Source organism: Salvelinus namaycush, chromosome 1 (assembly GCF_016432855.1).
Source record: "Salvelinus namaycush isolate Seneca chromosome 1, SaNama_1.0, whole genome shotgun sequence".
In the NCBI taxonomy this organism is placed as follows: domain Eukaryota; kingdom Metazoa; phylum Chordata; class Actinopteri; order Salmoniformes; family Salmonidae; genus Salvelinus; species Salvelinus namaycush.
The window spans coordinates 62392768-62416303 of NC_052307.1; the positions used below are offsets into that span (position 1 = coordinate 62392768).

The following is a 23536-nucleotide window of genomic DNA, read 5'->3' on the forward strand; positions in this document are numbered from 1 at the left end:
CTGCAGTTATGAAAAAAACATTTTAATTTCATTCTAAAATCACCTTAACTATGTTCACACAAGATTTAAACCTCAAAACAAAGAAACACATTATTTTATTGGCATTTCTACTGTGAACAGCTTGTGGCAGGCAGCATTAGAAGCCCAGATGATCTCTGCTGGGCCCTGCAGCGTGGATACCCAGTCAGCTGGTCCTGTCAGCTATGCCCTCTGGTCTCAGTCTATGAGAAGCAGCAGCAGTTATATATTGCCACAACCACCACGCAACCATCTCCCAAAACCACTGAGGGCTCCCGCCTCTCAAGCAATCAGCATGCACGTGGCCTCGACAGACACGCACACCATTCACATCGTGCAGAAATAAAAACGACAGAGGAAATGAACATGTTTCTAAATTAACATAAGGTTAAATACAGACAAAATGTTTTTAATGTGTGCCAGAGGTCACTCACAATAACATCAAAATAATTTACATTGAACAAAATGATGAGCACCTTAACGTAGTCTACATGGTGGTCTAGTTGCCATTTCCTTGGTAATTGGAAGACTAACACGTATCAGTGAATCAGGAGGAAATGACAGAGGCTGAGCTCCTATAAAGCGTAGGGGGTGGAGCAGCAGTAAGAGGAGTTTCCACAGTGATGTACACTGTGGCATTCTGGGAAAACAGCAGAAACGTCAGCAAATTAAAAAAATGACCACTTTATAGAATCAGAGAAAACAGAGGTCATTCAAATGTTGAGTGTGAACTACGTATCAATTTGCCAAGGATGATAAACTGCAGTTTGGATTAAAGAAGACAAAGAAACTGGAAGAACACAAAGTGAGTTTGTTGTCGTAGACACTCTTGGCTTTATACTCACAGTCTCCAAAGTGGGTGGGTGGGACGAGCATCGCTCTAGCCTGGTGAAATATCAAATGTGGAGAATTTGAACCAGGTACATGTACACAGATGGGTCAGGTAGTCTCTTGCTAGTCTGCCTAACAGGGGAGAGCGAGAAACCAAGTGCTAGAGGGAGATGAGAAATAAAGTGTTGTAGAGAGGAGAGGAAACACAGACTTGTCTTTCCCTCTGGCTACACAGCTCTACTCTGATCGTGCACCCATGTCTGGAACATTTCCATTAAATTGATTTGTCTGTATAGTATTTTTTTTATTGAATAGCTTTTGCACTTCCCTTTAAACTTCACAGTACAATAAACTATAGTGCACAATATGATTTCTGAGCCACTCTTTCCCCTAGAGCTCAGATGGGAGGACGAAAGAGGGCGTGTGAGCCACACTGCTCTGGTGACGTCGTCGAGTCAACGTGGGGCCCCACGCCAGACAGGGTCCCCTGGCCGGGCCAAGCTACACTGCGGCAGGCAGGCCAACCAGCTAACTGGGACGGGCCTCAGAAGGGCCTCAGTCCTGCCCCGGGTCCTTGACCGGGCCCCCATCCAGGTAGATCTTAAGGGCCTTCTCCTTACGAGGTGAGTAACTGACCCGGTGGCCAGTCTTCAGCAGGCGGCTGCTCTCCTTCTTCATCAGCTCATTGCGTTCGTCTTCAGACTGTTCCATAGGCTCCTCTGTGCTGTCCCTGAAACCCCAGAGCACAAGCTGTGAGACTTTCTGCAGAATATACCTATATTAAACCAAATATCTGCAGTTTTCCCTGAACATGAGGGGTTTACCTGTAGAAGACCACAGCACCATCATCACAGATGTACAGAGGCCACACATTCAGAGTGGACACTTTAGGGTTCCAGTCCAGATCCTGATGGATCTCCAATACCGAGATATCACAAGGAAATGTTCCGCGCCCCTGCAGGAGACAATCAGGACGCCAGTCAGTAAACTGGGAAACATTTCAGGAAATTAAGTGGAGTGAATCAATGCAAGAGCAAAAAATAAATCCTTATTGTCAAAAAGGGTTTACCTACCTTGGCAAACTCCAGGTTTTCAAGAGGAATACCACTTATTTCACTGAGCTGGAGAGAGAGAGAATTGATGTCACAAATGGCCTTTTAATATTCATTTAGCATGCCCTATAATTTACCTTGCAACATCTACTTATGCATCTCAAAGCCTAGAGGCTGATGTTATATACTGTGATGTGAAAAGTTACAGTGCATCTCACTACACCCAAGTGGTGCATCAGACCCAGTGATGTTGCTGGGAGCAGCACTTAGTGGATAAGACAATCCCACAGTGCTGCCTTGCAATCCAGTGTGTATGTGGCCTCAGACATGTACAAGGCCTGGCACCACATTCAGTACGTGAATACGCACACACCCACACACCTTTTCCTTGAGTTCCTCCACACTGCTGCTCTCCAGAACCACCTCCTGGAAGGGCTCCAGCTTCATCTGGGCGGGGGTCCAGCGGCGGGTCAGCACAGCCAGCTGGGACATGGACTTCATCTTCTCCGGTCCTGGAAAGGGGCAGGAGAGGAGGGTTGGGGCTGGCTGAGCACACTGTCTCTGTCTGCCTCTCTTTCGCTCTCTCACAAGTGATACTCATTCAGAGAGACAATTCAGTTCTACAGGGTTTTTTCCTTTTACAGAAGTAATTATGTTAAATCCTCCTCTAAAACCATTTTTACGTGACCTAATATAGGCGTTTGATATAAAAGCAGTAATATATTTTAGTGTAAGTTTGTCTCTATTCAGGCTATGATGACCATGAGGCGATTTACAATGGCTCTGAAGAGAGTAGTCGAAACAATAGCAAACCAGTATTACCATCTAGAACCTCCAGAAAGACCTCCCAGTTACTGGAGATGTTGATGTCCTCCTCGTAGACGTGGTAGTCCAGAAACACTGTCCCTGGGTTCTTCCACGTCTTCTTCCTGAGACGGAACCTGACCCCACACACAATTAGGATTCAACAACACTTCTAGCAATAAGCATCAGCTGTGAGTCAGTGCTTTAAAAGGTCACTCACAGTACCCATCCATAAGAGGACAAAGGTGCCCATGATATTTTGAAGTGAGAGGATCTGCAGTAGGTAGCCTAACGGTTAAGAGCATTTGGCCAGTAACCGAAAGGCCACTGGTTTGAATCCCTGAGCTGACTAGGTGAAAAATCTGTTGATGTGCCTTTGAGCAAGGCACTTAAGTCTGGTAAATTACTAGAGACTTTGACATTCTGATTGTATCACCACAACGACAACTGTGGGACCTTTTACAGTCAAGTAGCCGGTGACAACAAATGCTTTCATAAGAAAATATGTAGATAAGGGATTCAAGTGTATAATATTTGATGTATGGTTAGATGTGTGCACATACAATCGTGTGCATTGGATTGTGTACATAGATCTTCTTAGATTATGCAGATTAGAGTTACTTGACTGTACATGTTTTTAAATGTGTAAGGTGGAACTCACTTGTGGATGTTGAGGTCCAGCTTGCATTGGTCTTTCAGCTGAGGCATTAGCTCCTCTTTGGACTGTTTCACAGTCATGCCCTTAGCAAACACTGTGTCCACAAGGAACTTACAGGGCTGGGGAGGAGAGACACACACACACACACACACACTTTAGCATGAAACACAATGATATATACAACTGTCACATAATACACCCTGGTGACAAATCCATCAGTGACACACCTACAGACTGCTGTTAAGTGAGGAAATTGCAAAACACAGAATAACAATCACTTGTGTGTGTGAAGAAACATCAGCTCATCCCGGTCCTTACCTCTGCATCATTCACTAGTAGCTGGTACACTTTCACCCGATATTCGCCCTTCTTCAGTGCTCTGCCTAATCGAATGGTTATCTGTAAGAAGACCAAGAGAAGCGTCATGGATCAGATAGATATCTATCTATATACATATATCTATCTATATACATATCTATATATATATAAATATATATATTATTTTACAAACAAACACACACACTATTATCTTTTGAGAAGAGTCATGATGTTTTGAAAGGGGCAGATAGTGAGACGCTACGGACCTTGTTGTCGTCAGAGAAGGAGGAGAGGGTCTCGTTGAGCCGTACACTCTCAAACTCCTGGTTGTTGGCGTAGACGCGGAACACTTTGAACTGGGTAGAGGTGACCCCCACGAAAGGCTCCAGGTTCTGTTTGAACGCTGACAGAGTTATCCTCTTATCCACGTTGACCAGTACACCTGACAGGCAAACAGCACCAAAACATATGTTTCAATTAGTTGGAACAAACTAATCATATAACAGTAATTAAATACTACATGTGGATTTTGTTCTAAGAGCATCGAAACCAGTGTTTCTTAACCCCCAAGGTGTTGCTCACTGGTCTGTCAGATGACATGAGTGCTTATCTTAAATTAACCCATTCACATTTTATAATTTAAATGAAATAAATCTTTAAAAATGACTTCAGCATATGCATTTTGAAATACATTTCAGAAATAAATTGTTTAAAAGCATATAGTATTGTTATTTAAGCAGAAATATATGACTCAACTCGATGTTTGTGAACTACAGCCGTTTCTGTATCGTGCTATATTTAGTCTTTGGACATGTGTTGCTGGTTTTTTGTTGTCAACACCCACCGCCTAGAGTATATACAATACACGCTGATTTAATGGAGAGAGTCATTTTACAGCGTTCTCCCTCTCTCAGATCTTAAACATCTTCAAATCTTACGTTACAGCACAAGCAAATCCAATGTAAGTCAATGGAGAGTGAGGCCTGCTACATCATTCTCCCTCTCTCTCACAAGCACTTGTACACACATACCGCAGACATACGCACATGTGGGTGTCCATGGATGTCTCATGGTAGGGTGGGGTATGGAAACTGTGTCATCTTTGAGCACTTTCTCACCTCTTCTACCATGGACAAACATGTATGCAAGGTGTCGTTCAAATCAAAATGGTGCTGTAAAAAAAGTTATTCAATTCATATGAACGACCCACACTTATTTACAAAATAACAATTTTACAGTTCCCACAAACAAAACTTTCGAATAAACCAGTTAGGACATCAGACTAAACAAGATTAGCTTCAAAGACCTGCATTTGTAAATACATTTAGAACAGTTGGACTTTCCCACCAGCTGTTTGAGCGGGCGCATGGGTGTGCAAGTGTGTGAATGTCTGTGATGTGTACACACGTGAGATTGTGAGAGAAAGAGGGAGGGGTGCGTCACTTGAGTGGGTTGAGTCACTGACATGATCTTCCTGTCCGTGTTGGCGCCTCCCCTTGGTTTGTGCCGTGGCGGAAATCTTTGTGGGCTATACTCAGCCTTGTCTCAGGATGGTAAGTTGGTGGTTGAAGATATCCCTCTAGGGTGTGGGGGCTGTGCTTTGGCAAAGTGGGTGGGGTTATATCCTGCCTGTTTGGCCCTGTCCGGGGGTATCGTCGGACGGGGCCACAGTGTCTCCCGACCCCTCCTGTCTCAGCCTCCAGTATTTATGCTGTAGTAGTTTATGTGTCGGGGGGCTAGAGTCAGTCTGTTATATCTGGAGTATTTATCCTGTCTTATCCTGTGTGAATATAAGTATGCTCTCTCTAATTCTCTCTCTTTTGGAGGACCTGAGCCCTAGGACCATGCCGCTTCCCCCGCTGGCCTGATGACGTCTTGCTGTCCCCAGTCCACCTGGCCGTGCTGCTGCTCCAGTTTCAACTGTTCTGCCTGCGGCTATGGAACCCTGACCTGTTCACCGGACGTACTACCTGTCCCAGACCTGCTGTTTTCAACTCTCTAAAGACAGCAGGAGCGGTAGAGATACTCTGAAGGATCGGCTATGAAAAGCCAACTGACATTTACTCCTGAGGTGCTGACCTGTTGCACCTTCGACAACCAGTGTGATTATTATTTGACCCTGCTGGTCATCTATGAACATTTGAACTCTTGGCCATGTCCTGTTATAATCTCCACCCGGCACAGCCAGAAGAGGACTGGCCACCCCTCATAGCCTGCTACCTCTCTAGGTTTCTTCTTAGGTTCTGGTCTTTCTAGGGAGTTTTTCCTAGCCACCGTGCTTCTACACCTGCATTGCTTGCTGTTTGGGGTTTTAGGCTGGGTTTCTGTACAGCACTTTGTGACATCAGCTGATGTAAGAAGGGCTTTATAAATACATTTGATTGATTGAATGTTGTAACAGGCCTCACTCTCCATTGACCTGCATTGGATTTGCTTATACTCTAGGAGTGAATGGATTTCTTTAGATAGAGATATCTCCTACACACACTATATATACCAAAAAATATTAAGATTTGATCATTTGAACATGTATTTACAGGACTTGATTAATGAAATGTGTAAAAAAACAGTAACCCCATGTGTCCAAAGACTAAATATAGTACAATATCAAAAACTCACATTATAGACAAACTCTTCAGATTTGTCCATCAGTAATCTCAGAGAACATGTCTACCAAAGGAAATGATACATTTCCATTACAGATATGAATGGGTTAGGGGAGGCCAGTTTACCAAGCCCCATTACAGAAAAAGTTGAGAAACACTTTGTACAATCGAAATCACTGCTGAGTACAGAATCATCATCATCATACAGAGAGAAGACGTACATTTCTGGCCTCCTTCCCCAGAGCCGTCCTCCTGTGCATATGGTTCTGCTCTGAAGTAGAGGTAATAGGATTCCGTCTTGCTCTTCCCATTCTCGTCATACTCGCTGTCCGTGCCACTGTCCTCCTCGGCTGTGTCCCATGTCTCTTTCTTGCCCTCGTTGGCCTTGGAGCGGCGGCTGCTGGTGATGCTGTGTGAGTCCAGGCCATTGGCCAGCTGGATGGGGCCGCTGTCGGCGTTGCACAGCGTGTCACTGCTGTGGCTGGAGCTCAGGATGTCACTGTCCACTGAGCTCGTGCTGCGGTCGTTGTTCACCTCAGAGTCTGAGCGCTCCTCCCCAGGGAACTGGGTTTCCGGGTCAGAGTAGGCCCCCCCGCCGCTTCCCCCGCTGGCCGCCCGGATCCGGTTCTCCAGCTCTCGGTTGTCGACTGCAACGACAGCAGATACAGAGGAGGAGTCTGGTTCCTGAGAGGGTGAGGGGGACTCGATGTGCTCGAAGTCGCTGGTGTCTGAGCTCTTCTGGCTGTCACTGGTACTGGAGCCCTGCTGCTGCTGGAGGGACAGGTTCTTCAGCTTCTCTGTGCTCTCCTCCAGGATGGCCTCTACAGAATTCCTGTTACCCTTTGACCCCTCAGAGCACTCCTCAGTGTCGCCGCCAACTTTTTGGCAAATAGTTCTGTTGGTGCCGGGGGATTGCACAGGCAGCGAGACAAACAGGCGGATTGTGTTCCCATGGCGATCCAGCAGTTTCCACAAGAGGGAATCAGTGAAGGTGACCTGGTGATCTGGGGATTCAGAGCTTTCCACAAAAACCTAAGAGAAACCAGAGAATGGACAAATTAGGTTTGCGTTACATCTGAGATCAAAGCACTGCTAAAAATGTTTACAGATACACAACATTAAACACAGCAGACCCAAGCTGGAAAGGACAATAATAAAGTAGAGTGCGACCTTGTTGCTCCTGAAGAAACCCTCTGCTTTCAGTGTCTTGTTGGGCACGTAGAGAAGCCGAAGGTCATTATAGCAGCGCTCCAGGACGACACGCATGGTTTCGGCTGAGAGCTCTGTGGCCTGTCAACAAACAATACACACACAGGAGAGATACTTCACCACAGATCCCAAAACAAATACTGGCAGATTTTATGGTCTTACAAGTATAGACTGTATCAGGCTGGATTAGACTGTATTAGATAGAAAGGAAGAATTAAAGAGGAGTGTCTGAACTAACTTACCTGTGCAATGAGCTGCTTGAACTCAGTGATTGACTGGTTTAGATAGGCCCTGATGCTGACGGGAGGGGTGATAGTGTGAGTCTTCAGATCCACCACGTGAACCTTCACCATCACCTCTACAGAGACACACACCAACCAGTCACACACACACAACTCACTTCCGAAAAGGCTAAAAGAGTTGCTAGTTATAGTATTATATTTTAAGTCTTGAATATGTTTTACTGACCTCCGGGTTTGTATGGCTGGAAGACTTGTTCTGGTCTGCGGGTCTCCAGCAGCAGGTCAAACATGTAGGAGGACTTGACCCCGCCCAGCAGCAGCCCCATGGGGGTGTCGTCCTCGCCCTCGTACGAGCGCTCCAGGTACTCATGGAACTCATCGTACTTGACCAGACGACAGCAGTCCAGCGGGACCACCCCATCCAGTTCCATGAGCTAGGGGGCAGAATGGGTGGCCAAAGACACACACACATCCAATTGCTAATAGACACATAAGAGAATGTTTTGAGGCTTCTCTTGGCCATTGCGACCCCCCTTTTAATCTTAGAACTATGTCTATCTTTGGACCACTCTCTATTCTGACACCGACCGCTGGCTGGTATGCACTGCAGCTGCTGAGTGAGATTAGCTTTCAATGCTTTCCTCCGCGTTTAGCTTCCACTCTGACGTACCTTGTAGGCCATCTCTGTTGCCTCTCTGAGCGTCTTGTCCTTGTGCACATCCAGCTTGTTCTCCATCATAGCCATCATCTTCACCGGATGCATGCAGAACAGCTTGATCTGACAGAGAAATACAGAGAAATTAACAACAATACAACCCCTGTGAAAAACAACAGAAGAACATTCAGTCAAATGACCGACACCGTTGCCCATGGGAAAGTCCACAGGAGGAGGATGTACCTTGCAGGTATTACGCTCGATCTCCCTCTGTCTTTTCTCCTGCTCCTCAGACTCCTTCTCCCTCTGGACCAGATGCTTTATGTGCTCAGGGAAGTCATCACAATCCAGATACTCTGCAGTGGTAACAACACAGCCCATCAGTCAAGAGATCACCATAACTAACTGGGGGTCCAAGTCATTGAGATAGACTAAGACAGTAAAACCTACTAGGATTGTTATACCCACATATTTAACTTTATACAGTTTAACAGTAATTTTAAACATTTAAAAGCAAACTTGATAATGGAACTAGACTTGATTAATACGTTTCCCTTACTTGCATTCCTAGAGGGGTCTTTCAACCTATAAATCAGCATATACGCATTCGTAGAGCTGTTGGAACAGAAAAACATCTTATTAAATGCAAATGGAGAAAAGGAAAATGAGTAGCCAAATAGAGTTCCATCTTCCTTTCCAAACACATGAAAGAACAGTGCATTACGTAAAAGCTCAGTTATCAACAGGGCTTTGTCCTAGCCTGAATAACCACCCTCTTGTTTTTCTCCCAAGGAGACTTCAATAAAATGTAGGACTAAGTAAAAAAGCCCCGGTTCATCCCCATTAAAGCCTTCTCTGGTATTGAACGTTGCGGTGTGTGGAGTGGGAAGTGAACAGATGCTGGTAATGTTCTGGCCATGTAGGCATGCATTAGTAGGTACATACAATGAGATTGTGAGAGGGGAGAGCCAGGCATGGGAGTGAGATGTGTTCAGGGACATATTGATTTCAGATCAATCCAGAGATTGACAGAGACAGGAGCTCCACTGACCTGGCAAAGGCACTGGAGTAATAGCCTCTGCTCCCAGAGGACCCTCCATACGTTTTCCTGATGTCTTCCTGGGTGATCTATATAAGGACACACACACAGGACAACCACCATTGTGTTTCTGACAACTGTCAATAGAATGTTACAATGACAGGCGTCAATTTCTTAAGTCTATTTGAAGTGTAGGTCGAGTTGTTTTGTCTAGTATTACATGCATAGTAAACATAAGTTATTTGAAGACTGAGAATAACCTTGCTGACGTGCTGGTCGTTGAAACTGTACCACTGGCCATCGCTGAAGGACTTAATGCAGGCATAGTAGTGGCCACCTGCAGCGCTGCCCGAATGGACCATGACCGAGAACAGCTCAAAGGTCAATGAACTCTGGAGACGAGACAGGGGCAGGAGAGACAATTAGCTAACAATTAAATCTAATGACAGCAGATTGCACTACATGCAAACAGACCAGGATGGGCTACAAGACACAGGGAGTACGGGTGCTAGAGTGTAAGGACGGTTTGTGTGGTATTACATACAGTGTTGAGGCTGGGTACCTTTGGCTTCAGGACCCTCTCAGTACTGCTGGCACTGTCCAGGCAGATGCCCTCATCCACACCGTCGTCCGCCGAGAAGTCGTTGCTCATCTGGTCACTGTGGCAACTGCCTTCATTCTCTGCCCCGCTGTCAGTGCAGCTCTCCGTTTGAGGAGATTTCTATGAGAGCGGGCATTGATCAAAAACAAAGAGCAGGATGGAAAAAGAGAGAAAGCAGACAGAGTTCAGGTATCAGTAACACTCATGAATTAATGATGACATTGAAATGACTAATACATGAAACATAATCGAAAATCTAATTTGAGTGGACCTGAAGGCCTGGCACTATTCCACCCCGGGCCTGATATCATTATTCTATCTAGAGTATAAAACACATAGGAGGCCACACTTGGCTGGTGTGTCTCACCTCGTCCTCCACGTCGATGAAAGGACCCATGTCCAGCTCCTCAGGGAAGGACATGCGGTCGTTGAGTTTGATGCGGTGCATAGTGGAGTAGTCAAAGTCAAAACGCTTCAGCTGCAAAGTCAACAGGTAGGGAAAGTGCAGAAACCTCAGCCCCTGTGGAGGGAGGGCAAAGGGCATGGGTCAGAAACAAATGGCCAGACCAATGACGACCTTCACTCAACATCCTCCCCAATCAGTTCTCCCATGACCCAAAGGCAAGTGTGTTCTTAACATCAACAAGATCACTAGTCTGTATACTCACCTTACGGGCGTCACATTTTTTCTTGCAGCGCTCACAGAAATACTGGTTGGCCCCGTCCAGAGTCTCTGGCTGGACGAAGGCCTGCAGAGCCTCCTCCTGTTTCAGTTAGGTCACAAAGGCACTGTATCAGTAACAACTCTGACCACATCTACGTCACATTACACTGTCTTACTATTAAAAGTCTTAGGAAAATGCAGGAGCATACAGCAGGGTCTGGACTTCAGTGTCTGCGTGGTGAACACATAAATGACCATCATAGCTTTGATCTCTTCACACACTTGGATGAATACTTCTATAGTCATGAAGAAGGGTGGAGACATAAGAGATGGCGGCAGAGACACGCACCACGCTGCCATAAGCCTGGCTGGCCCCAAAGGGTCTGATGACCAGAGGGATGTCCAGGTAGGTGTCGATCCTCCAGCTCTCATAGCCACACTCCAGACAGCGCACATAGTCCTTCAGCTTCCCCTGGTACAGCTGGTTAATCAGGTCAGCCTGAGGGGGGGACACAACACGAGGGAGTCAGGCCCAAGCAGTCACAACACTCACACACATGTATCTCTCAGAACTCTGAAACATGCTCTTCACTGCTCACACAGTACCTACTACTCACACAACCTCAACTCTATGCCAGCTCAATAATAACGTAAACTCCCCAAAGACAATGACCTGGCTCCTCTCCAAGAGTCAACACATTTCACTAAATATGTGACGGCAACAGCAGGCCTATTGACTGCATAAGACCCTATTTAACAGGTAGAGACCAATTGGTCCAAGTGCTGGATGTTAATGGAAAACTGGAGATTAGCCGTGGGTTCCCGCAGGGGAGCGTCCTTGGTCCACTGCTCTTCCTACTGTACATTAACAATGTGAAATCAGCCTGCTCTTGTAAATTGTTTTTGTATGCGGATTACTCTTCTCAATTGGTGTCCCAAAAGAACAAAGCCTCAGTAGAAGAGATCCTTAGTGCAGAGTTATCCAATATTCCTAAATGGCTTTCAGACAAACTTTCTCTGCATCTTAGAAAAACAGAATGCATCTTATTTGGTTCCAGAGTAACGCTTGCAAGGTTCCCTGGTTTTAGTGTCAAAGTGGGCAACTCAGAGGTTACATCAAAAACATCAAATTCACACCCAAGGTGATAGGTACCGGACCTATGAGATTATGTTTAACAAAAACAAACCCCAAAATGTAATTCTTAGCCAGACCTCAAAATGGCTTGATATTGACACCCTGAAGAGTCTGGCAGGTAAGCTAGTTCAGTGTCACTGATTGTGTGCTCATCATGGTTCACCAGCAGCCACAAACTAAACAATTTAGTACTTAAAAACTTTTGATTCTAAAGAATAAGCCACAGACCAGCTGAAACAAGCGTGTTTGAATTTTATTTTAACTCTACCGGCCCTCGTACTCATCTGGAGGTCCAGCATTTTAAGCAGCTAGGCTGGCTGTGTGTGTAAAAATGACTTGTATTAATTGAACTTGGTCTGGTAAGGTCCACATAATTATCACTGACTCAGTCCTTATGTACCTATCCAATTGTTTATTTTGTTAGAGATGCCCACCACCATAATACCTGTGCCAGAGATTCAAAATCACCTTTTTAAATGTAAGAGTATATCTGGTAAGAACCCTTTTTTATATTCCAGCACTGTTGAGTGGAACTACCACAGCAACAATAACATCAAATAAAATGTAAAAAGTTGGCTAATGATTTAAAAGTAGAAAACATTTTCATGTCTGTATATCTGGAATGTTTCTACCCTGAGTGTACAAAACATTAATAACATCTGCTCTTTCCCTGACCAGGTGAAAGCTATGATCCCTTATTGATGTCACTTGTGAAATCAACTTCTTCAGAATCAGTGTAGATGAAGGGGAGGAGACTGGTAACAGAAGGATTTTTAAGCCTTGAGACATGGACTGTGTGTGTGCGCACAGAGGGTGATAGGTAAGACAATAAATGTAAGTGCCGTTGAATGAGGTATGGTACTAGGTGCACAGATTTATTTCAAGAACTGCAATGCTGCTGCGTTTTTCACACTCAACAGTTTCTCATGTGTATCAAGAATGGTCCACCACCCAGGGGCAGCCAGCCAACTTGACAACTGTGGGAAACATTGGAGTCAACATGGGCCAGCATCCCTGTGGAATGATTTTGACAACTTGTAGAGTCCATGACCCAATTAATTGAGGCTGTTCTGAGGGTAAAAGGGGGTGCAACTCAATATTAGGAAGGCATTCTTAATGTTCTGTACACTCAGAGTATATCAACAACCCCCCCCCCAAAAAAATAGGGACCACAGAAATAGATCTGACTTTATTGTCTAATCCCGAGCACATTTTTTGTATGCATATAATATGTAATTTGTTAAATGACAAATAAAATCAAACAAACAGTTGAAGAAAACAATAATAGAAGTTCAAATAAGTACCGTAAGTGGAGAAAACTGCTGCTGGGGACACAAATATAGCAAATATCAAAATGGGACTTTGCTTAACCACAATGATAATGCAGAGCATTCTTTACAAAAACAGCTAAACGCAGGAGCTCACGTGCACGAGCCTAGTGCTTCTATCCACAGTGAATTAAGTGTATACGGTTTATACCAAACTCCTGAGATCAGAAAAAGCAAACCCTCAGCCTTACTGGCACTTTCTCCCCTTCCCACAGATGGCCCTTTGATCTGGGTCTGTGGGAAGCCCCTCATTGGCTCCCTGATTTAGTGTTTAGACAAGTGGCAGGGTTCACATTTCTTTCATACCTGCTCTGTCTGCTTCCATTTCTGCTCCAGGGCATCAAACATGACCCTACACAGCTCCTGGACGTCATGCTGCTGCCAGGCTACAAAACACAGATACGCAGACACCACAGAAGAGAAAACACACACAGAACAGTTAAGACACAGTGAACTGTGTGACAAAACAAACAAGTACCCCTTCCCCACACTCTTCCAGTTCCTTTATCAAAACATCAGGAGAGGTTGAGCCTGGGCTCCTCCTGGTTACGGGGAGGCTGTCTAGAAGTAGCAGTGTGACAGCCCACCTTCGCTGCTGTCCCAGCCGAAGCTGCGAGTCACGTCGGTGGTCTCGATGGCCCTCTTCTTACTGGTCTGCAGCAGCAAAAACAGCCTCTGTAGCTGGTAAGGGATGCTGGTGACCGGGTCTTCCTCGGACTCCTCAAATTCCCAGCTGGAGGGAACAGTGGACAAGTAGAAAATAGTTTTAGGACAACTCTTCTCATTAAATACAGTAATTTAGTAAAACAATACAAAGCGCTTCATGAGAACAGGTACTTACTTGTACAATGCATTTCTGAACTCCGGGGTCATAAACAGAGTTTGTAGAAGGCTGTTCAAATAGCAGGTCATGGCCTGGTTCACCAAACCCACATATCCTGCAGAGGGGAGAAAGACATGAAATCAAATTTTATTTGATGCACCAAATACCTTATAGTGGAATGCTGACTCACAAGCCCTTAACCAACAATGCAGATAAGTAAAAAATAAAACAAATAATTAAAAAGCAGCAGTAAAATAACAATAGCGAGGCTATATACAGGGGGTACTGGTACAGAGTCAATGTGCAGGGGCTACGGTTAGTCGAGGTAATATATATACATGTAGGTATAGTTAGTGACTGTGCAGAGATAAACAGAGTAGCAGCAGCGTAAGGGGGGGGGGGGGAAATGCAAATAGTCTGGGTAGCCATTTGATTAGCTATTCAGGAGTCTTATGGCTTGGGGTAGAAGCTGTTAAGTCTTTTGGACCTAGACTTGGCGCTCCGGTACCACGTGCAGTGCGGTAGCAGAGAGAACAGTCTATGACTAGGGTGGCTGGAGTCTGACCATTTTTAGGGCCTTCCTCTGACACCGCCTCGTATAGAGGTCCTGGATGGCAGGAAGCTTGGCCCCAGTGATATACTGGGCCGTACGCACTACCCTCTGAAGTGCCTTCTGGTCGGAGGCCAAGCAGTTGCCATACCAGGCAGTGATGCAACCAGTCAGGATGCTCTCAATGGTGCAGCTGTAGAACCTTTTGAGGATCTGAGGACCCATGCCAAATCCTTAGCTTAGTGATGAGCTTTGAGGGCACTAAGGTGTTGAACGCTGAGCTGTAGTCAATTAATAGCATTCTCACATTGGTGTTCTTTTTGTCTAGGTGGGGAAGGGCAGTGTGAAGTGCAATAGAGATTGCATCATCTATGGATCTGTTTGGGTGGTATGCAAATTGGAATGGTCTAGGGTTTCTGGGATAATAGTGTTGATGTGAGCCATGACCAGCCTTTCAAAGCACTTCATGGCTACAGACGTGAGTGCTACGGGTCGGTAGTCATTTAGGCAGGTTACCTTAGTGTTCTTGGGCACAGGGACTATGGTGGTCTGCTTGAAACATGTTGGTATTACAGACTCAGTCAGGGAGAGGCTGAAAATGTCAGTGAAGGCACTTGCCAGTTGGTCAGCGCCTGCTCAGAGTACACGTCCTGGTAATCTGTCTGGCCCTGCGGCCTTGTGAATGTTGACCTGTTTGAAGGTCTTACATCAGCTACGGAGAGCGTGATCACTCTTCCGGAACAGCTGATGCTCTCATGCATGTTTCAGTGTTACTTGCCTCGACGCGAGCATAGAAGTAATTTAGCTCATCTGGTAGGCTTGTGTCACTGGGTAGCTCGCGGCTGTGCTTCCTTTTGTAGTCTAATAGTTTGCAAGCTCTGCCACATCCGACGAGCGTCGGAGCCGGTGTAGTACGATTCAATCTTAGTCCTGAAATGACACTTTGATGGTTCGTCAGAGGGCATAGCGGGATTTCTTATAAGCTTCTGGGTTATAGTCCCGCTCCTTGATAGCGGCAGCTCTACCCTTTAGCTTAGTGTGGATTTTGCCTGTCATCAATGGCTTCTGGTTGTGGTATGTACGTACAGTCACTGTGGGGACGACGTCGTCGATGTGGTATGTACGTACAGTCACTGTGGGGACGACGTCGTCGATGCACTTATTGATGAAGCCAGTGACTGATGTGGCGTACTCCTCAATGCCATCGGAAGAATCCTGGAACATATTCCAGTCTGTGCTAGCAAAACAGTCCTGTAGCTTAGCATCTGCTTCATGAAGTGAGCAGTCAGGAGGGTTACGTAAAAGGAAGTGAGGTCAAGTCTATGCTGTTGACAGAGGGTGTACCTGTGTCAGATTTGTTGAGGATGGAGGAGTAGGAGTAGCTGGGGCTGCTGTAGTCGCTGCTGCAGCCCACCGCGCCGTCTCTGGGCAGCGGGCCGATGAAGCGCTCCTGGGAGCTGTCATCCAGACCACTGCTGCCCGCTGTCCCCGACTCATCCTACACAAAGGAGAATTAAGCGTCAGCTTATAGGTACCACTAGTCTACCAAGAACGAACTGCATGTCAATCCCTCCTCCAGGGGAATGCCCTAGGCATGCTGGTATTCATAGAAACCATTAACTCTTATTTTTATCTTCCGCACTCACCGACGCAATCTGAGGCTGTTCTCCGTCCTTGTCTGTGAGCTGGAGGAAGTTCCTCTTCCCGGGCTCAAACCCAGACTCAGTGAGGGACATCTCACTGCTGGGATCCAGCGACCCCTAGGGGAGAACAGAAAAAGAAAAAGACACCCTTCAGTTTGGACAGGCAGGTCTGAGCATGAAAAAATAATTGCAGACGCAAACAAAATAAAACTAGGATTTGAGATTGAAAAATATCAGTAGATCCCCACAATACAACCCAACATAATCAACCTGTCAAATCAAATTGGTTCCCATTGAATTCAGAAGGAGAATCCTCCCCATGTTGATCAATCAAAAGATGAGCTTTTAGGACCATCTGGTGGAGCATGCTATGAAGCAGCAGTGTTTACTCCTGTAATGTTGGCTGGAGGAGAGGGAGGGAGGGGTAGGGGAGAGTAGCCAGCAGTGGAAATAGAGCTTAATCCACTGCCCTACTCGTGAGATAACTCCAGCCTCAGATTACTTCAGGGACAGGAAAGATATAGACTGGCGTACATTCGAACAAAGCCATTTACACCCTATGGGGAGGATCCAAACAGCACCATTTCAAGCCGTTGGTCAGTGAGTGCAGCTCAGTAGAACAGCTGACGTACAATAGACAGTGTAGCCATGTGTGGAGGAGGAGTAAACAACGACGGACGTGTTGGAGGAGTTTGGTCTATGTAAGCCCCCCCAACCAGGATCCAATGAAGGGACCTGGGATCATAACGTTGTCTAGGACACAGACTCACCATGTCCCCGGACTTGCCCCATGCCAGGTCAAAGGTGCCGTTCACATAGCTCGCCTTGTGGGCCACATCCTCAAAGAGTTTGGAGAGGGTAGTGGAGGCTGGCAGGTTGAGGGTGAGCCTCTCGTTGACCGTCTTAGCATTGGTAGTGTCCTGGACTATGCACAGCACTCTGGGCTCCTCTGCGGCATTCTCTATCTGTAGGATACAGGACACATACAAACACCTTGAGCGCAGATCACACACACCTCCATTCAGTTTTCTACTTCATGACAAAATATTAAAACAAAACGTTATCAGCAGCTTATTTGCATGCATTCAGGGAGCCAAGCGATTTGACTACAGTCAGTGGTTAGGGCATTCTCATACTCACACATGAATGTCATAACAGGCGAACGAACCAGACAAGAAACTAGAGGAGGCGGGTGGTGCAATGCTGGATTATTATTATATGACCTACGGTGTGGACATTGCATCAAGTTCTTGGAAGATGCAGATTAAAATAGTAGACCACACCTAGAGAGGGAGACACATTACAGAGACTGGAACAGAGCCATGCCACCAAACTATCAGACAGTGCCCAAAATTCCTCGATAAGTAAGGAAACTGAAAAAAATCTGGTTAAGTAACTCATCAAGGGACGGGATGACAGTATTCAAGTGATCAAAAATCATAACATGCAATGATAGATCAAGATGAGCCTCCTCATGCATACATTGAATCTATAGGGCTAGTCTGGTTTACAATCTGCGTGTCTAGTGAGAGCCTCACACACTATAGACCTTCATTGTTTCTATTCAGTCTGGCTTTGTCCATGCTATTTAGGAAATTATGGGTTAGTTATTCAGCAATGTCTACTACAGTGTATCAGACTATTTTCCCCGAAGCAAACTTTCCAGGAATGATGCAAGAGAAACCTATCCAAGACATAGTGGTGTTTGTGTGACTACATGAGCTCAAAACAACTGTTCCAGTGAGGCTTGAGCAATAACACTAGCTTAAAAAAGTCTATCAGCACCATTACATGGTCAGTGCTTATTGTGACCTTTAATTGTCCACAATTCTAATCCATGTGTGTGGTGTGTTGGCATTTGTCAAATGTTTTCCTAATCCAAGAACCTTTTGTATTTTCCTAAAGGATTAAAATGGGTCATCGCCCAAACAAAAATTCCTATGGTCAGTTTATTTAACCTACATGCATAGCCTGTGTTACTGCCATTTTGGTTAACAAAACTGGCCCTCACTCAATCAGCCCTCTGTTCTAAGTTACTATTTTGTTATGGTCTAGGCACAGTGACCAGCTGGTAGTAGGTTGGCTAAACATTCAGGACCGCAAAAACCGGAGGCTCCATGCAGTCATCAGCTAACCCCACACAGTAAGCTGCACACAGTCACTCCACTAGGAGGGACTACCTGAGAAAACCTCTTCTTCATCTCATCGAAAATACTCTGCCTGCAACTCCAAAACATACCCTAATGACACATGGGGAGGAGGGGTGAAAAACACATAAGATTAAAACAGTGCAAACAGCTGTTACCGAGAAGGGAAACAGTTACGCAACATGCTAGAGTTTCTCTATGTATCCACAAGCACACTGGCTCAGACGAACTGGGAAAGGCACGCTTTCAATTCACTTCTAAAGACCACCAGTAATATACTGTAGGTATTATTAAAACCACAGACAGAACAAGTGACCATCCTAAAGTAACTATGTAAAGCTGGTGATCTTGGCAAAATCTGTCAGGCCGATGATACAAACAAGCCGCAGATGTCGACACACACGAGTGAATTATCAGATTAGGGGTATTTTTAATCACAGATAATGTTGCAAGGTGCTGACATGCAGCCGTAGGTGCTACAGAGCCCAGACAATCGCACTACACAGAACAGATATGAGAATCTAAGCGACAAACACAGTAGAATTATTACTTATCTAAAACCGAGTTATTAGTCTGGATTTCTGTTAAATCATTATTGATCCAGTCAGGTGACACCGAAAAACATCTTCCTGCCAACAGGGAAAATTACAGCAAACAAACACCCAGCATCAGTAGGCCTACAGCAACACTAACTCTATTGATGAGCCTTCAGAGGGTGAGAGAACAACCTGGTCTATAGTCACTGGCTGGCAGAAAACCCTGAATTTCAGCAGAACTTCAGTCTCCTTTTCAAGTCAGTCCAGTCTGTAAGATAAACATTTTTCTTCAATCAAGATGACAATATGGTAGGAAAAAAAAGTGGATCTTTGCTTCCTGGTTTTACAGTAGCACCTGAGGTCTAATGACTTCCTGAAACAAATACTGAAACTTTTCTATGCATGTTGTTTCTCGAGAACTGAACATTGCATGAAGGGAAAGTAAGAGTGGGCTTGTTAACCAAATCCCCAAGCAGGTTTTCAAAAGAACATTTAGGCCTAACCTGAGTTGCCATGGGAATTACATTGCATTAACATGCATTTGCACATTTGACAAACAGTTAACATTTCCCTGAAAGAAGAACCATACTAGGGACATTTTATGAAATGTCTGAAACTGTTAAGTTTACCAAATCAAGGAAAAACAAACATGACAATGAACGTAAATACAATAGCCCTTACACAGTATTAATGTCCTGTTATCTCCTAGGAAAGCCTGCTCCCGCAATGGAGCTACGCAAAGGCAATAGCCACCACCACAGAGGAAATTATATGAGCGTGTGAAGCTAGCCTACACAACTTAGAGAATAAAATAGACTTGAAGACCTTGTTGTACTTGATGAAACAGGAAAATGTTATAACAATACAACAAGTAGGTGTGCATATGCCCAATTGAGAACGAAGTCTAACCTCAGAGGCCGAAAACACCCTCCACCCGCTGACTCATCCCACTGCACACAACTTCTGTCAAGCGCTTTAACAGAAGCTAGCAGGTGGCTCTGCAAAGTTTAAACCAACCAGTTCCCTCTGGACAACACAACAGTAGGCTGGAGTGACTTATGTGAAGCTACTGATTCAAATACTGACTACCTTCATTGGTTGGACAACAACACGATCTTTAAACTGAGTTTTGGTGCTGTCAAAAAAACTATTTCAAGTCGCCTAACCTGTTCCATTTTCAATTGAGACAAATGAAAGAATAGTTATCTTGCTTAGTTAATGGATAACGAAACCGATTCTCCATTATTTTACACAAGACATCCAACTGAAAAATGAGTTCTAGCCATGCTCAAATGCAGAGTGACAGCGGCCCAGGCAGCGATGTGCGTAGGGTTGGAGATTGTCTTCAGTGTTTGGCCGTGGAGCCCTGCATAGAGCTGAAATAATGGGTTCAGCCGCATGATTAGGGGGATGGAGAGAGGACCGATCAAGGCGTCGCTGAGCACAGCAGCTTGGACCTTCAGCACCGGGAACAATTGATTATTGAGAGCGGCTGTCCAGAGCAGATTAAAACTAGAGTCAATTCCATTTTAAAGAAATGTATTATCCTACTGAGGCCAAAATTCCAGTCTCAGCCCTAATACCTGCCTAAACAGAGGCTCAACGCTCCTTGTCTTGATCCTTGATCTGCAATTATGTTATTTCTTAGCTAGAAGGATTCACATTTCTATATTAATATAAGATTTGGATTGTGTGATGATTATAGTATAATTTGCAAAAGGTGGGAAAGCCATTATCACAATGTCAAAAGGCAATGTAATTATTTCTGATTGCAATGAAAGTAGGTAGTTCACTGACTACAGCCCCTGGCACTATAGTTCAGCAAACTCAGCCAAAACAGTGGCCGGATTAGCTACAATAAATCTTCGTGTGGAAATTGTGGATACAAAAACAACCCTATGAAATGTAAATAAGGAGGACTGACACAAAAACGTTTAGATTGTTAACTATTAACAGTTAGACCTAATTGTATGACGCAAAGGAGGGTATTGGAGTATTACTAGTTAACGTTAGCTAGTTAAGTTACACTGAACATCTAATATTATCACAGCTAACTAATAGCAACATGTTTATATAAGATATATCGTAGTTAATTAACGTTAGCGATGAAACCAAAATGTTGTCATTTGAGACTGATGTTTAGAAAAATAGATAACCAGCTGACTAGCTCTCGCTAACTGGCTAGCTAACGTTGACTGCAATAAGGACTCTTTTGTTTACCCGATCTGAAACTAGCAAGGTAGCTAGTCATCAACAACACCGTCCAGCTGGCTAGTTTGCTTTTGCTTTGACAAGCTAGCCAGCTACAAGTTAACGTTACCAGCACCTCAAGGCAATGTCTAACGACATTATGATAAAGCTAGCCAACAACAACAAAACATTTTCAAATAATACTCTACAATTGTTTTTATTTTCCATGTAGCTAGCTGGCTACCTCTGTTGTCCACCAGTTTCCTAGTTAAACGTTACTACGCCGTTTTGAGCGAAACAATCGGGCTTAAAGTAACAGTAGCTAGCTAAGGTTAGCATGCTAGCAATCTTTGCTAACTAGCTAGATGAAAGCTAACGTTAGTTAGCCAACTCGGTCATTGCGGTTTTACGCGTCAGCAGATAATGCCACCAACTACTTTTCTGTGCTAACTTCTAAAAAGTTGCTTGTATCATTGACTGTCATAAGGATGATTACTAGGGGCCCGTTGTTGCCAGAAACCCGTTCTGTAACTAGCTATGATAATCTCACCTCTTTCGGTACGAGCTGGTTCTCTTCGCTGGGCACCATTTCCATTTGTGTGACAATTTATACAGCCATCTACCCGAGCTCGATGTCAACGGGAAAACTTTACGACGGTGAACAAAAACATAATTTGTGTTTTTTCAACCCGAGGGTCTATACAACTAAACTGAAACTAATAAAAACTCGTATGAAAATTATATCGGATAGTTTCTTTCTGTTACACCACCTAAGCACAAACACACAGCTATCAATGGGGAAGAAATGGACAGCCTTCAGTTTCCGAGATTTCAGAGAAGGTATCATCGTCACATCCTTAAACATCTCTGATGTCACTGATAACCTACGTACTTTGTTTCTCTTTTGGTCCATTCAACAACAGAGCAATACGAACCTTGTTTCAGCAGGATGTTGTATCATACCTTATGTCATGCCTTATTGGAATGGATTTATTGATAATATCTGTTGGGGAAAAAATTGGATGTTGCCACACACATACCTACTTGTTAACAAAATCAGGAAGTTTCCTTTAAAATTATTCATAAATATTATCCTGCCAACCACTATATGAAGAAGTTTAAGGAAAACATCAACTCAAATTGCTCCTTTTGTAATGACCACCCAGAAACAGTGTTGCATCTTTTTTGGCATTGTATTCATGTAAGAAAACTGTGGCAAGACATCAGTAGATTTATAATTGAACCCATTTATGAAGATTTTACACTATTGTGGAGAGATGTACTGCTTGGATTCTTTACATACGATAGAAATAAGCGGAAACATTTTTATGTAATTAATTTCATTATTCTTTTGGCCAAATTTCATATACACAAATGTAAATTTACAAACAAAAAAACACATTTTCTTACCCTACAAAAATAAATTGAACTGTATTTTAAGACAGTTAAATACTCTACTAACAAAAAAGCTGTTAGAATTGTAAGTGTATGTATGTTCCTTAAGGTCCTTGTGTAATTTTAATGTGATATTGTACCCCCTAGCTCGATTGTCCATTGAATATAATCTATATATACTTGTGTTCCCTTATGTACTTTCTGTATTGATTTGTTGTAAATAAAGAAAAAAAAAGAAAAAAGACAAAAGACAAAAAGAAAAGAAAAAGATAGAAAATATATATTTTTTTAAGTCTGTAGGGAATGTATGTACAGGTATCTGCCAAAATTAAAGCAAACACTTGAGTAAATGAGGGATATAAAGTATATTGAAAGCAGGTGCTTCCACACAGATGTAGTTCCTGAGTTAATTAAGCAATTAACTCCCCATCATGCTTAGGGTAATACATAAAAATGCTGGGCAGGCCATTATTTTGGCTGCCATGGCTATCCCCCATAGGATGACAATGCCCCTTCCACAGAGCACAAGTGGTCACTGAATGGTTTGATGAGCATGAAAACAATGTAAACAGGGTCGTTTCAGTCACTCTTAGATCGCAACCCAATTCAACACTTGTAGGAGATTCTGGAGTGGCGCCTGAGACAGAATTTTCCACCACCATCAACAAAACACCAAATTATGGAATTTCCCGTGGAAGAGTGGTGTTGCATCCCTCCAATAGACTTCCAGATACTTGTGGAATCTATGCCAAGGTGCATTGAAGCTGTCCTGGCTCGTGGTTGCCTAACACCCTATTAAAACACTTTATGTTTATTGTTTCCTTTATTTTGGCAGTTACCCGTATGTATGTAGGCCTATGTAAGGATGTAATTTATGTCTGTCTGTCTGTCAGTTATGAACAATATCACAGATTGGAATAGAATCTACTGTAAGGTCTAGTCCTGTACCAATCATTGAGTGGCATATTTAGGTAGGCCTAACAGTGTGCCCTATCTACTCATTTAAAAAAAAAAAGCTATTAAACAATGAACACATTAACAATCATTATTGCAAGTGGGAGTACAGAAGGGAATTGTTAATTGTTTACCTAG

The 23536-nt window shown here is 44.1% G+C and overlaps 1 protein-coding gene across 2 annotated transcripts; it reads right to left on the minus strand.

Moving 5' to 3' along the window:
* Positions 1–6: 6 nt before the first annotated feature.
* LOC120046792 (ubiquitin carboxyl-terminal hydrolase 47-like) lies at positions 7–21863 on the minus strand. 2 transcript variants are annotated; one of them, XM_038992304.1, is made up of 28 exons: positions 21600–21863; positions 16947–17141; positions 16180–16293; positions 15878–16031; positions 14002–14098; positions 13748–13893; positions 13467–13546; positions 11047–11196; positions 10702–10797; positions 10401–10553; positions 9977–10153; positions 9693–9824; positions 9445–9521; positions 8953–9008; positions 8637–8749; positions 8409–8516; positions 7965–8172; positions 7739–7854; positions 7458–7577; positions 6509–7319; positions 3948–4123; positions 3682–3762; positions 3367–3482; positions 2724–2842; positions 2283–2413; positions 1923–1970; positions 1674–1804; positions 7–1579 (listed from the first exon to the last, which is right to left on the minus strand). In XM_038992304.1, the coding sequence occupies exons 1-28, from the start codon at positions 21642–21644 to the stop codon at positions 1405–1407; spliced, it is 4125 nt and encodes a 1374-aa protein (XP_038848232.1). In that variant the 5' UTR covers positions 21645–21863; the 3' UTR covers positions 7–1404. The 2 variants fall into 2 exon arrangements, with proteins under 2 accessions (XP_038848232.1, XP_038848241.1); XM_038992313.1 differs by having other exon boundaries at positions 1405–1579; positions 9995–10153; positions 21600–21644.
* Between the last annotated feature and the right edge of the window lie 1673 nt (positions 21864–23536).

Coding starts and splice junctions, on each gene's coding strand:
- LOC120046792 (XM_038992304.1), bottom strand. CDS start 21,644: ATGGAAATGGTGCCCAGCGAAGAGAACCAGCTCGTACCGAAAGAG. Junction 7,320..7,457: donor GTTTCTTCAGGAGCAACAAG/GTCGCACTCTAC, acceptor GGTTTCTCTTAG/GTTTTTGTGGAAAGCTCTGA. Junction 1,580..1,673: donor GGTGCTGTGGTCTTCTACAG/GTAAACCCCTCA, acceptor CTGGGGTTTCAG/GGACAGCACAGAGGAGCCTA.